The sequence below is a fragment of the Convolutriloba macropyga genome, chromosome 4, assembly GCF_964194025.1.
Source record: "Convolutriloba macropyga chromosome 4, txConMacr16.3, whole genome shotgun sequence".
In the NCBI taxonomy this organism is placed as follows: Eukaryota; Metazoa; Xenacoelomorpha; order Acoela; family Convolutidae; genus Convolutriloba; species Convolutriloba macropyga.
Window position 1 is genome coordinate 66925502 of NC_134471.1, and position 14181 is coordinate 66939682.

Here is a 14181-nt window from a genome sequence, read left to right on the forward strand (position 1 = left end):
GATAGTCCCTAGTCGAGGTTTCACCGCCATTCAACGCAAAATTATATAAGATAACATGTTAATGTGAAAAATTTTTTAAGATAAGCGGTGAATGCGAGGAAACTACTTAAAACAGGCGGTGAAAGCAATTGAAAATTTTTTTTCGCTTGGTAGTGGTGAAAAAAAATAAATTCACTGTTTTGAAAAATGTTTGCAAATTATGTGAGAAAAGCGGTGAATGCGGTTAAATTACAAAAATTCACTATTTAAGTTAGTGGTGAAATTACACAAACCCTTCGCTTGGAACAAAATGTTAAGAATGCGTGAGATCAGCAGTGAAGGCGGTGAAATTGCATAAGTTTACTGCTTAACTTAGTGGTGAAATTACATGAATTCACCGCTAGAAAACGCTCCGAATTGCTTTTTGTACAACGAAGTTAAGTTACATTTATTGAAAGATGCCCAAAAGTCTTACCCCCGAATAATCACACCTCTTTCTGAACTTTTTTGAAGCACTGAATTATGTAATTTAACCACTATAGTGAGCGGTAAACTTACAAAAAATCCACATTTCCCCGCTAAAATTTGTAATTTCACCATTAATCTTACAAAAACTCAACGCGCATGTTTTAATGAAAGTAGACCGAATTTGATAAGCGGTTGAATGTGGTGAATTTCTGTAAGTAAACCGCTTACTCTAGCGGTGAAATTACATAATTTCACCGCATTTCAATGTATGTACGAAATTTGCGGTGGAGAAAAACAACTTATGTATAATGATTATAATTATAATAATAAATGGAAGGAGCCATTTTATTTATTATGCATCGGTAGGAAGTTTAAGTCATAGACAGTTAGTTTTTAGCCTGAAAGTTTCAAAATATTTGAACACTTTTGTCGAAAATTGCTTCATACTAAGACGGGTCTATTTGACTGTCCCAATTGCCTTACTAGAAAATATTTCATTTTCGCGGCAATGTTTTACATATTTACGATACCTACATTTCTTTGTGTGACTGGTCTCTACGTCAAATCCAAAGTCGCTTTTTCTAGACAAGTTAGCCAACAACTGGCCGAGAGAGGAAATCAGCTGAGGAAAGCCTTCGGAGTTATTGCTTTTGTGTACACTATTTGCATGCTGCCTTACGTAATAGCAACCCCTGTTATGCAATTCTTTGATGTGAAACATAATCTTGCAAACAACATATACGGTGAACGGACGGGTAAGTTTACTCAAAGCTTTCATTACCCAAGACGAACAAACTTTTTCAACTTTTGAAGTAAAAACCAAAATATACATTGCTAAATACCAGCGATAAAATCATGAAAGGACTTTATGGTTCTTGAGAAATATTTGGTAACTCATAACCAGAACATATTAAATTCTTAAACTGATTTTGAGTAAAATAAATAGTCGTTTTGAATTGCAAATGGGAAAAGTAGCCAAAATTTTGCACGAATAATTGATTCGAAAGTGTTTAATGGAACTTAACAATGTAACAACATTGAAAGATTTCGTCCATTTAAACATTTAAATTAAATCAAGAGAAGCAAACCAAAAGGAAATTTGAAAAAGAACCTTGTATAAGTTTTTAGAAAAATAAGATGCAGCGTTAGACTCTGTGTCATGTCTTAGTTGAGAAGACGGAACGAAGACGACGCAAAATCTGTAAAACGTCTTCGGTATGTCCCGTTTCAAACGTCAGAAAGCGTCGGTACGTTTGATTTGTTCGTCATTGTCCTTTTTGGACGCCAGAGATTATTGATAAGTTCGGTTTTCGAACATCTGTTATGATCGATCTTTGAAATGAAGAGGTCATTGCTATGTTCGGCGTTAGATTTATGAAGTATTTTCCTTCTTTATATAATATTATCAAACGTTAAGACAGGGTTCTTTTGCAGGAATTTTAAACGTACTTCTTAGAGAACAATTATGAAAGAATGTGCCATATTATGGAAAAATCTTCTTTAGCTGGTTCGAAAAAAAAAATTGAGTGGAGTTAAATTTCTTTGTTACTTTGGAATTGAAAGATGTAGTATATTGGTTGAACATTGATGAGAATTCTGTTGATTAAATCATGTTCGATGAGTTTGACTTTTTTGTATTGTCCGAGTCTCTCTTACGTTTAGAAAACTTCGAAAACGAACTTCTCTGACGCTTCACAAACGACGATACGGCATCTGGTTTTCTTTTGACCGGCCATATAGCTTAATTGTACAAAACAATTACATCAAAAAATTACTGAACCACTCGATTTTGAGATGTGTAATTTTCTCAATTAATAAAATTAACTTTTTAAATTGTATATTTTCGTATAACCTAAAAGCTCATATGGTTTGTAAAATTAAATTAACTTTAGATACTTATTAAAGAGTGTGAACTTCCGTTGAAGTGAAACGAGGGGCTTAGGGACACAATGTTTTTTTTGCAAATTAAAGTGCACGAACAAAATCATATCAGATATAAAACCACGTTTTATTTTTATGGAAGGGAAAAGCACCAAACCTATCGTGCACTCCTCAAGGTCGATTGGTATGAGATGAAACCTTAATTGCTCAACCAAAATGGTTTGAATCCTCAGCCGATTAACCACTCGTAGTTAAGATCCCTGCACGTCGTCCGATCTATACATTTTGGACAAATAAATTCAAATATGGTGGTTGTTGTGGCAGACCAAAGTATATATTTAGTTAATGAAAATTACTGTACATGTGCAGTGAAACAAAATAAGGATAACGAAAACCAATGAAGTGTGGTATAGGTCAAACCAAATAGGGAAATTTTGTACCTATGGGTAGCTGGAATTATACATTGGAATCGCTGTTTCGTTCAGTAATATTCGGATTGAAAAGAAACTTCTATGGCACACTAATATGAGTTCAAGGAAAGCCAAAGTTGGAGTTGCTACTCACCGGTTATTTTCCTAACGAAGCTAAAGTAGGCCGGCACTGTGAGACGCAAAAGTTTTTTTCATAGTAGATTTTTGGTAGTAGTCTTTTAAATTTTGGAGAGATTCGAAATCGGTGATGAAAACAAATTTCACCGCGTATTTCGTAAATATTTTTGCGGTGAATGAAGTGAATCGCGGAGAATTATTTGTTTCGCCGCGTTCTCAATGTTCTTACAATAAGGATACTTCCATACACGGTTTGGAACTTCTTACCTACTGCGTGTCTTTAACTTCTTATTCCACTTCACCAACTCTCACTTAGGTCTATAAAATTTCTTGTGAAATTAGGTCATTGCTATGTCCGGCGTTAGATTTATGAAGTATTTTCCTTCTTTATATAATATTATCAAACGTTAAGACAGGGTTCTTTTGCAGGAATTTTAAACGTACTTCTTAGAAAACAATTATGAAAGAATGTGTCATATTATGGAAAAATCTTCTTTAGCTGGTTCGAAAAAAAATTGAGTGGAGTTAAATTTCTTTGTTACTTTGGAATTGAAAGATGTAGTATATTGGTTGAACATTGATGAGAATTCTGTTGATTAAATCATGTTCGATGAGTTTGACTTTTTGTTTTGTTCGAGTCTCTCTTACGTTTAGAAAACTTCGAAAACGAACTTCTCTGACGCTTCACAAACGACGATACGGCATCTGGTTTTCTTTTGACCGGCCATATAGCTTAATTGCACAAAACAATTACATCAAAAAATTACTGAACCACTCGATTTTGAGATGTGCAATTTTCTCAATTAATAAAATTAACTTTTTAAATTGTATATTTTCGTATAACCTAAAAGTTCATATGGTTTGTAAAATTAAATTAACTTTAGATACTTATTAAAGAGTGTGAACTTCCGTTGAAGTGAAACGAGGGGCTTAGGGACACAATGTTTTTTTGCAAATTAAAGTGCACGAACAAAATCATATCAGATATAAAACCACGTTTTATTTTTATGGAAGAGAAAAAGCACCAAACCTATCGTGCACTCCTCAAGGTCGATTGGTATTTTTAATCGATTTTCAAAATAAATGAGATGAAACCTTAATTGCTCAACCAAACTGGTTTGAATCCTCAGCCGATTAACCACTCGTAGTTAAGATCCCTGCACGTTGTCCGATCTATACATTTTGGACAAATAAACTCAAATATGGTGGTTGTTGTGGCAGACCAAAGTATATATTTAGTTAATGAAAATTACTGTACATGTGCAGTGAAACAAAATAAGGATAACGAAAACCAATGAAGTGTGGTATAGGTCAAACCAAATAGGGAAATTTTGTACCTATGGGTAGCTGGAATTATACTTTGGAATCGCTGTTTCGTTCAGTAGTATTCGGATTGAAAAGAAACTTCTATGGCACACTAATATGAGTTCAGGAAAAGCCAAAGTTGGAGTTGCTACTCACCGGTTATTTTCCTAACAAAGCTAAAGTAGGCCGGCACTGTGAGACACAAAAGTTTTTTTCATCGTAGATTTTTGGTAGTAGTCTTTTAAATTTTGGAGAGATTCGAGATTGGTGATGAAAACAAATTTCACCGCGTATTTCGTAAATATTTTTGCGGTCAATGAAGTGAATCGCGGAGAATCATTTGTTTCGCCGCGTTCTCAATGTTCTTACAATAAGGATACTTCCATACACGGTTTGGAACTTCTTACTGCGTGTCTTTAACTTCTTATTCCACTCCACCAACTCTCACTTAGGTCTATGAAATTTCTTGTGATTTTAGGTAAACTTTGGAAGCCAAATGCGGTAAATCTTTGTTTGAAATGCGGTGAAGTCTTCTACGAGATGCTGTGAAAGGCAGCGAATTTTTTTTCACCACATTTACTGCATTTCTTACATAAATTTGTCACAAAAGCCGAAGCGTCGAATTTTTGTAAGAAATTTGGTGAACTTCGAGGTGAATTTTTGTAAGAAAGCCTATGAAATGCGGTGAATTAAATTGTTTCACCGCATTTACCTCATTTACCGCATTTCTTACATAATTTTGCCACAAAATTTGATTCGGTGCATTTTTGTAAAGAAATTCGGCGAATTTCGTGGTGAATTTCTGTAAAAAATGCGGCAAAATATTTTTTTTTTCACCCCAATGACCGCAATCATAGCATTCTTTACAACAATTAACCGCACTAACCGCATTTCCTACAAAAATTTACTCAAAAACCTCGACGCGATGTTAATTTTAAGTGATTTCTGGATGTGCTATCTAGACTGTTTGATGTGATAAGAAGTCATTGCAGGCTGCTTAGAATCCAGTACAAATGTTTTTTTAAGCCAACACTCTTTGAAGGGACAAGTGAAAAATAATTCACTAACCAACAGATAACTGAAGAAAAAATACAAAAAACAACTTATACGTTTACTCCCAAGCATTTGCCTAAAAGAATTTCACAAACACGGACACCGCATTTGGGTTCCATATGACCCGCCATTTAACCTAATTGCACAAAGAATTTACATCAAAATATTAATGAACCAGTGCATTTTGAGGTGTTCTTTTTTCTCAGTTAATAAAATTAAAAATTCAATTTGTATATTTTCGGTTAAGCTAAATGTTCATATGGTTTGTAAATTTAAATTAAATTTAGATACCTATTAAAGAGTGTGAACTTCCGTTGAGGTGAAACGAGGGGTTTAGGGACACAATGTTTTTTTTTTGCAAATTAAAGTGCTCGAACAAAATCATACCGATTTTCAAAATAAATGAATAGAAACCTTAATTGCTCATCCAAACTGGTTTGACTCCTCAGCCGATTAACCACTCGTAGTTAAGATCCCTGCACGTCGTTTGATCTAAACATTTTGGACAAATAAATTCAAATATGTTGGTTTTTGTGGCATAAGAAAGTATACATATAGTTGTTGAAAAATACTGTACATGTGCAGTAAAACAAAGTGCGGATAAGGTAAACTAATGAAGTGTGATATAGGTCAAACCAAATATGGAATCTTTGTAACTTCGGAATCGCTGTTTCGCTCAGTAGTATTCGGATTGAACGGAAAGTTCTATCGCACACTAATATGTGCTGAAGGAAAGCAAAATTTTGAGTTGCTGCACTTCGGTTATTATCCCAACAGAGCTACAGGAAGTCGGCATTGTAATGCACAAAAGTTTTTTTCTTGTGTATTTTTGGTAGTAGTTTTGAAAATTTCAGTGAAAATAATCATCACCGCTTATTTCTTATATATTTTTTCCGGTGAATGCTGTGAATCGCGGTGAATTATTTGTTTTCACCGCGTTCTCGAAGTTCTTACAAAAAAGATATTTCCATACACGGGTTCGAACCTCCTACCTTCTGCGTGTCTTCAATCTCTTATTTCACTCCGCCACCTATCACTAACAGAAATATTCTTGTGAGTTTAGGTAAACGTTGGGAGCCAAATGAAGTGAAATTTTGTTAGAAATGCGGTGAATTTTTCTACGAAATGCTATGAAATGAGGCGATTTTTTCTACCTTATTCGCCGCATTTCTTAGATTTGCCACAAAAGACGAAAGCGTGAATTTTTGTAAGAAAGTTGGTGAATTTCGTGGTGAAATGTTGTAAGAAATTTGTGATATGAAGTGAATTACATTTTTTCACCGCATTCTCCGCATTCACCGCATTTCCTACATACTTTTGCCAAAAAAGTCGACGCGTCGAAATTTTGTAAGAAATTCGGTGAACTTCGAGGTGAATTTTTGTAAGAAAGCCTATGAAATGCGGTGAATTAAATTGTTTCACCGCATTTACCTCATTTACCGAATTTCTTACATAATTTTGCCACAAAATTTGATTCGGTGCATTTTTGTAAAGAAATTCGGTGAATTTCGTGGTGAATTTCTGTAAAAAATGCGGCAAAATATTTTTTTTTCACCGCAATCACCAAAATCACAGCATTCTTTACAACAATTAACCGCACTAATCGCATTTCCTACAAAAATTTACTCAAAAACCTCGACGCGATGTTACTTTTAAGTGATTTCTGGATGTGCTATCTAGACTGTTTGATGTGATAAGAAGTCATTGCAGGCTGCTTAGAATCCAGTACAAATGTTTTTTTACGCCAAAACTCTTTGAATGGACAAGTGAAAAATAATTCACTAACAAACAGATAACTAAAGAAAAAATAGAAAAAACAATTTATACGTTTACTCCCGAGCATTTGCCTAAAAGAATTTCACAAACACGGATACCGCATCCGTGGTTCCATTTGACCGGCCATTTAATCTAATTGCACAAAGAATTTACATCAAATTTTTAATGAACCAGTGCATTTTGAGGCGTGCATTTTTCTCAGTTAATAAAATTAAAAATTCAATTTGTATATTTTCGGTTAAGCTAAATGTTCATTTGGTTTGTAAACTTAAATTAATTTTAGATACCTATTGAAGAGTGTGAACTTCCGTTGAAGTGAAACGAGGGGTTTAGGGACACATTGTCTCTTTGCAAATTAAAGTGCACGAACTAAATAATATCAGATATAAAACCACGTTTTATTTTCATGTAAGGGATGAGCACCTAACATATCGTGCACTCCTCAAGATTGATTGGTGTTTAATCGATTTTCAAAATAAATGAAAAGAAACCCTAATTGCTCATCCAAACTGGTTTTAATCCTCAGCCGATTAACCACTCGCAGTTAAGATCCCTGCACGTCGTTCGATCTAAACATTTTGGACAAATAAATTCAAATATGTTGGTTTACACAAGAAGGTATACATACAAGAAGGTATACATACAGTTGTATGGTGGCACAAGAAGGTATACATACAGTTGTTGAAAAATACTGTACATGTGCAGTAAAACAAAGTGCGTTAAGGTAAACTAATGAAGTGTGATATAGGTCAAACCAAATATGGAATCTTTGTAACTTCGGAATCGCTGTTTCGCTCAGTAGTATTCGGATTGAACGGAAACTTCAATGGCACACTAATATGTGCTGAAGGAAAGCAAAACTTTGAGTTGCTGCACTTCGGTTATTATCCCAACAGAGCTACAGAAAGTCGGCATTGTAATGCACAAAAGTTTTTTCCTTGTGTTTTTTTGGTAGTAGCTTTGAAAATTTCAGTGAAAATAACCATCACCGCTTATTTCTTATATATTTTTGCCGGTGAAGGCTGTGAATCGCGGTGAATTATTTGTTTTCACCGGGTTCTCGATGTTCTTACAATAAAGATATTTTCATACACGGGTTCGAACCTCCTACCTTCTGCGTGTCTTCAACCTCTTATTTCACTCCGCCAACTATCACTTACAGAAATATTCTTGTGAGTTTAGGTAAACGTTGGAAGCCAAATGAAGTGAATTTTTGTTAGAAATGCGGTGAATTTTTCTACGAAATGCTATGAAATGCGGCGATTTTTTTTCACCTTATTCGCCGCATTTCCTAGATTTGCCACAAAAGACGAAGGCGTGAATTTTTGTAAGAAAGTCGGTAAATTTTGTGGTTGTAAGAAATGCTGTGATATTCAGTGAATTACATTTTTCCCCGCATTCTCCGCATTCACCGCACTTCTTACATTATTTTGCCACAAAAGTCGACGCGTCGAATTTTTTTGTAAGACATTCGGAGAAATGCGGTGAGTTAATTTTTTACAATGCGTCGATTTTTGTAGGAAATGCGGTGAATTTTGTGGTTTTTTGTAAGAACTGCGGCAATTTTTTTTTTACCGCAATCACAGCATTTGTTACAAAAATTCACTGCACTCATCGCATATTTTTTTACAAAAATTTACCCAAAAACCTCGACCAGGGATTATTTTGAGTGATTTGCTATCTAGAACGTTTGTCTAACCAAATGGTAGCTTAGGATCCCATATTCAAGTCCTCGTTTCACCAATACTCTTGATATATGCGAGTTAAAACCTAACTAGTTAACCAACAGATAACTTAAGAAACAAAACAAACTAAATTTAATACTATTACTCCTGAGCATTTGCTGAATAGTATTTCAGTTATTTTACGAGCTTTCAATATACAATTCATTGAAAGGAATATGGACAAAAATAGCTCTTATGAAGCATTTCTTAGCAAAATTATCGCCGAACTGTTCTATTAGTCTTGGATGTTGTGTTTTCCTTTCCCCGTTTGCTCATCATACAAATTTTTTAGTACTCACACTAGGTCATATATGATTCCTAGTAATCAAACTAGGTCATAAATGATTTGTATGATTTCCTAGTAGTAATAAAAGAATCATACGAAATATCAAACTTTGCACTAAAAAGCTTATGGTTACTAAAAATTTTATGGCCTAAGCAATTGATACCAAACAAACTTGATCATTGAAGACATTCTATAAGAAAAAAAAATTCCTTGTAATCATACTAGTTTATATATGATTTGTGTGATTTCTCAATAGTCGTACAATGATCACACAAAATTTTTTTAATGGCGCAACGCAATCGTAAAATTAAGAGAGGCTTTCATTGAGATGAACAAAAGCCACAGTTGGCGTTAGCAAACCTTAGCAAAGCAAACATAATGGACATTTCTTTGTCCATATACTAGGCCATATATGATTTTATTATTTCTTAGTAGTCATACAAGTATCATTAAAAAAATTTATTGAAACTGTCAAGTTGCGTTTTTTAGCTTCATGTAACAGATGAATGAAGAGAACTTCACAGATACAGCAAATCAAGAGTTTTCAGCTAAACCAACGAAAAAATGTGGATTTTGAGTTAAAGTTAGCCATCTCTCATGACAAATGGTTTCCTTTCTCAAGCTGGTTTCGCCTAAACAATCATGTAACCCATCAAGTTAACAATCATGTCATTATTAAAGCCAGATCTTCATAAGTGTTGGCTTTTTCAACGTTTTTTGACATGCGTTTTTACATAATTTCACCTGAACGTTAAAAATATTATCGATGTTTAAAATTGTTTGGGTTTTATAATCAGAATGAACTGAACCAAGTGAACCCAAACAAACCGCAAAAGTTTGATAGTAACCCTGTTGTTACTGTATACACTTTTTCGCGTTTTTCATTTTATAAAAAAAAATTGAGTAAGTGCAAAGTTATGTGATAAATCAGTAAACAGTTTTTTTTCGTATCTTTACGGTTACGCTATTAAGGCAAACGTCTATATGATCATTGCTTTGCTCAATTATTGTTTGGGTGCAGTAAGTACTAAGCATAATAAATGACCATCACTTCAAAAAATGGCGAGCATTCTGATTTTTTAACAGCTTTTTCTTTTTTAATACGGTTCAATTTAAAAAAAATTTACTGTAATTGAACATTAGAATAAAATTTTTGTATCATTTAAACCATCATGTTAACAATCATGTCAATTTTAATGCCAGATCTTCATCAGTGATAGGCGTTTTCATTGGTTTTTGACATGCGTGATTACATAAATTCTCCTGAAAGTTAAAAAAAATTATCGGTGTTTTAAGTTGTTTAGATTAATTGATCAACAAGGAGTGAACCAAGTGAGCTCAACCTAACCGCAAAAGCGTGATAATAACTTTGTTGTTACTGCATTCACCTTTTCGCGTGGTTCCTGACGATTCGTTGTTGATCATTTTATAATACAAAAAATTTGAGTAAGTGCAAAGTTATGTGATAATTCATTTAAGATTTTTTCCGTATCTTTATGGTTACGCTACTGGTGTAAATGTCCGTATAATCATTGTTTATCTCCATTGATGTTTTTTTGGGATGCATTAAGTACCAGTCATAATAAATCACCATCACTTCCAAAAATGGCGAATATTCTGATTTTTAACTGCTTTTTCTATTTAATTCGGTTCAACTTAAAAAATTTACTGCTTTGGAACTTTAGAATAGAAGTTTTTTATCATGTAAAACATCAAGTTTACAACCATTTCATTTTTAAAGCCAGATCTTTATCAGTGATAGGCATTTTCAATGGTTTTTGACATGCGTGTTTACATAACTTCTGAAAGTTGAAAAAAATTACCGGTGTTTGATGGTGTTTAGATTAATTGATCAACAAGGACTGCACCAAGTGAGCTCAACCTAACCGAAAATTCTTGATAGTAACCTTGCTGTTACTGCATACACCTTTTCGCGTGGTTCCTGACGATTCGCTGTTGATCATTTTAACATAAAAAACTTTGAGTAAGCGCAAAGTTATGTGATAATTCATTAAAGAGTTTTTTCCGTATGTGTATGGTTACGCTACTAACGCAAAGGTCCGTATGCTCATTGTGTGGCTCCATTGATGTTTTTTTTGGGATGAATTAAGCACTAGTCATAATAAATCACCATCACTTGCAAAAATGGCGAATATTCTGATTTTTTAACTGCTTTTTCTATTTAATTCGGTTCAACTTAAAAAATTTATTGTCTTGGAACATTAGAATAGAAATTTTTGTATCATGTAAACCATCATGTTAACAATCATGTCATTATTAAAGCGAGATCTTCATCAGTGATTGGCTTTTTCAACGTTATTTTGACATGTGGTTTTACAAAATTTCATCTCAAAGTTAAAAAAATTATCGATGTTTAAATTTGTTTAAGTTAAGTATTCAACAAGGAATAAACCAAAAGAACTCAACCTAAACGAAGAAACTTGATGATATCCTTGATTTTATTGGATACATTTTTTTGCGTGGTTCCTAGTGATTGGTCGTTGATCCATTTATTAAAAATTTTTAATCAGTGCAAAGTTAAGTTGAACTGAATTAAACAGTTGTTTTTTCGTATCTTTATGGTTACGCTAGTAGTTTAAGTGTTTGTATGCTCATTTTTTGCTAATTCAATTTATTTTTCGGACACATTAAGCACCACTCACTATAAATAAACACCGATCTAAGAAATGTCAACTAATGTAATTTTTTAACTGCTTTTTCGTTGTAATTCAATTCAACTTACAAAATTGCAGTCGAACAGTAGAAGTAGAATTCTCGTATAAAGTAACACACCAACTTAAGAATCATTTCATAATGGAAATCAGAGAATTATCAATCAATGGTTATTCAACGTTTTTTTTTGGACGTGCGTTCTTACTTAATAACAGCTGTAAGCTTACAGACTATACCATGTTTAAAATTGTTTCCGTTATTTAGTCACCAACCATCAGACCAAATGATCTCATCATTTTGGTAAGCGCTGAACAATAACCCTGTTAGTGCTGCTTACACCTGTTTATTTGGTTACCAATGCGTAGCCTTTTATAATTTTTGTAGAGTCTTTAAATGAGTTCAAAGTAAAATGCAACTTCATTAAACAGTTTTATTCGTATCTTTACGGTTGCGCTATCAATGTATAAATTTAATTGCTCACTGTTTCACTCCTTCGACATGCTTTTTGGGATGCATTAAGTACAAGCCATAATAATTCAGTATCATTTTCGAAAATGGCGAACATTCTGACTCCTTATCGGCTTTTTCTGTTTAACTCGGTTCCACTTAAAACAATTACCGTATGCGAACATTAGAATTAAATTTTTTGTATCAAAAAACTCTTCATCTGAACAATCATGTCATATTTGAAGCCAGAGAATAATCAATGACAGCATTTTTATAGTTTTTTGCAACTAATTTTTACATATTATCAGCTAAAAGTTTAAAAAATTATCGACGTTTAAAGTGGTTTACGCTAATTATGCAGCAACTACAGAACAAATGAGCTCAACATTGCCGCAAGCGCATGATGCTGACATTATCGTTACTGCATACACTTGTTTGCGTGGTTAATAACCAGTGGTGGCTGATAATTCTGCTGAAAGGAAATTGAACAAGTGCAGTGTGAAGTGATGCTTCTTTAAACTTATTTGTTAGTATCTTTACGGTTACGCTATCGATGTATACGTTTGTATGCTCGTTGTCTTGCTCATTTACTGTGTTTTTGAGGTTCATTGAGTACAAATCAAAACAATCGATTATCGTGTTCAAAAATGGCGAATACTCTGACTCTTTAGTTTTTCTAACTGCTTTCTCTGTGTAATTCGGTTAAAAAATTAGCGCATTGGAACTGCAGAATTTAATATTTTGTATCATGTAACCCTCCAATTTTTCAAGCATGTCATAGGGGAGGCCAGAGATGATCCACCAAAAAATTTTAAACAACTTTTTTCGACGTGCATTGCTACATAATATCACCTGAAAATTTAAAAAATTCAATATGTTTAAAGCTGTTTGCAATAATTAGTCAGCAACCACTGAACAAAATAAGCTCCTCTTCAGCGCAATCACTTAGCAATAAGCACCTGGTTACTGCAAATATCTGTTTTTCATGTAACTGTTGATTGGTTTGTGGCAATTTTGGTGTAAACTGGAAAAATACACCATTACCTCAAATTCTGCGCTTGAATTTTCGGTGTGATAAAACAGTTATACTGGTTGTTTTTATTGGTTGATTAGGTAACAGTAACATGTCCTGAGTGTGCCCCTTGCAGTTTTCAGTCCGTTGCTTGACCGGAACTTACCAATTTTCTTCTCTATAGCTGTGTAATTACCCATTCTTAGGTGTTTGGTACCAAATGTGAATTTTGGAGTTTCTCATTAAACAATTGATCAAATTTGTTGTACAAAAGATTGTTTTACTCCTTATTATCGGGGAAAAACAACAAGCAGGTGGTCCATATAGATTGTCAAGGGTCTTGGTGCCGAATTTTGCCTCTGCAGCTGTTGGAACCCCCTATTGGTTTTGTTTTGGTACCAAATGTGAATTTTGAAATTTCCCGTTGTAGAATGGTCCAAATTGGTTGTAATATAGCTTGTTTTACTCCTTATCATCTATAGACACCGCCAAGCATGTGGTGCATATATGTTTTCAGGGGTCTTGTTGCTGAATTTTGACTCTGCAAGGGGTGCACCCCCTGGGGGTTTGGGGGGTACCAAACGTATATTTTGGAATTTATCATCCTAAAAAAGTCCAGAATTGATGTATTATAAGTTATTACAACCCTTGTTTTATGTATAAACTAAATACTATGTGCTGAATATGTGTTTTTTAGCGGTGTTGGTGTTGGACTTTGACTCTTCAGGTGTTGCATCCCCAGGGGGTTTGGGGGGTACCAAACGTGTATTTTGAAATTTCTCATCCTAGATTGGTCCGTTTTTATGTCCTATGGCTTGTTACATCCATTTTCAACTGTAGAAACTAATGATCAGGTGCTGTCAGGTGCTAATGATAGTGTTTCAGCTGTCTTGGAGGTGAATTTTGCCTCTGCACGGTCTTCAACCACCTGGGGCTTGTGGGACTGTACCAAACGTGCATTTTGAAATTCTTCATGGTAAAATAGTCCAAAACTGATGTTCTATGGCGTGTTGCACCCTATTTTATATG

The 14181-nt window shown here is 34.0% G+C and overlaps 1 protein-coding gene across 1 annotated transcript in view; it reads left to right on the forward strand.

The window, feature by feature from the left end:
• The window catches only part of LOC142338619 (uncharacterized), a 215436-nt gene that overhangs the window by 27032 nt on the left and 174223 nt on the right, over positions 1-14181 (forward strand). The window contains exon 2 of the mRNA XM_075388455.1: positions 899-1202. Coding sequence (XP_075244570.1) covers positions 956-1202 — 247 coding nt within the window. The 5' untranslated portion in view covers positions 899-955. The remainder of the gene's footprint in view (positions 1-898; positions 1203-14181) is intronic.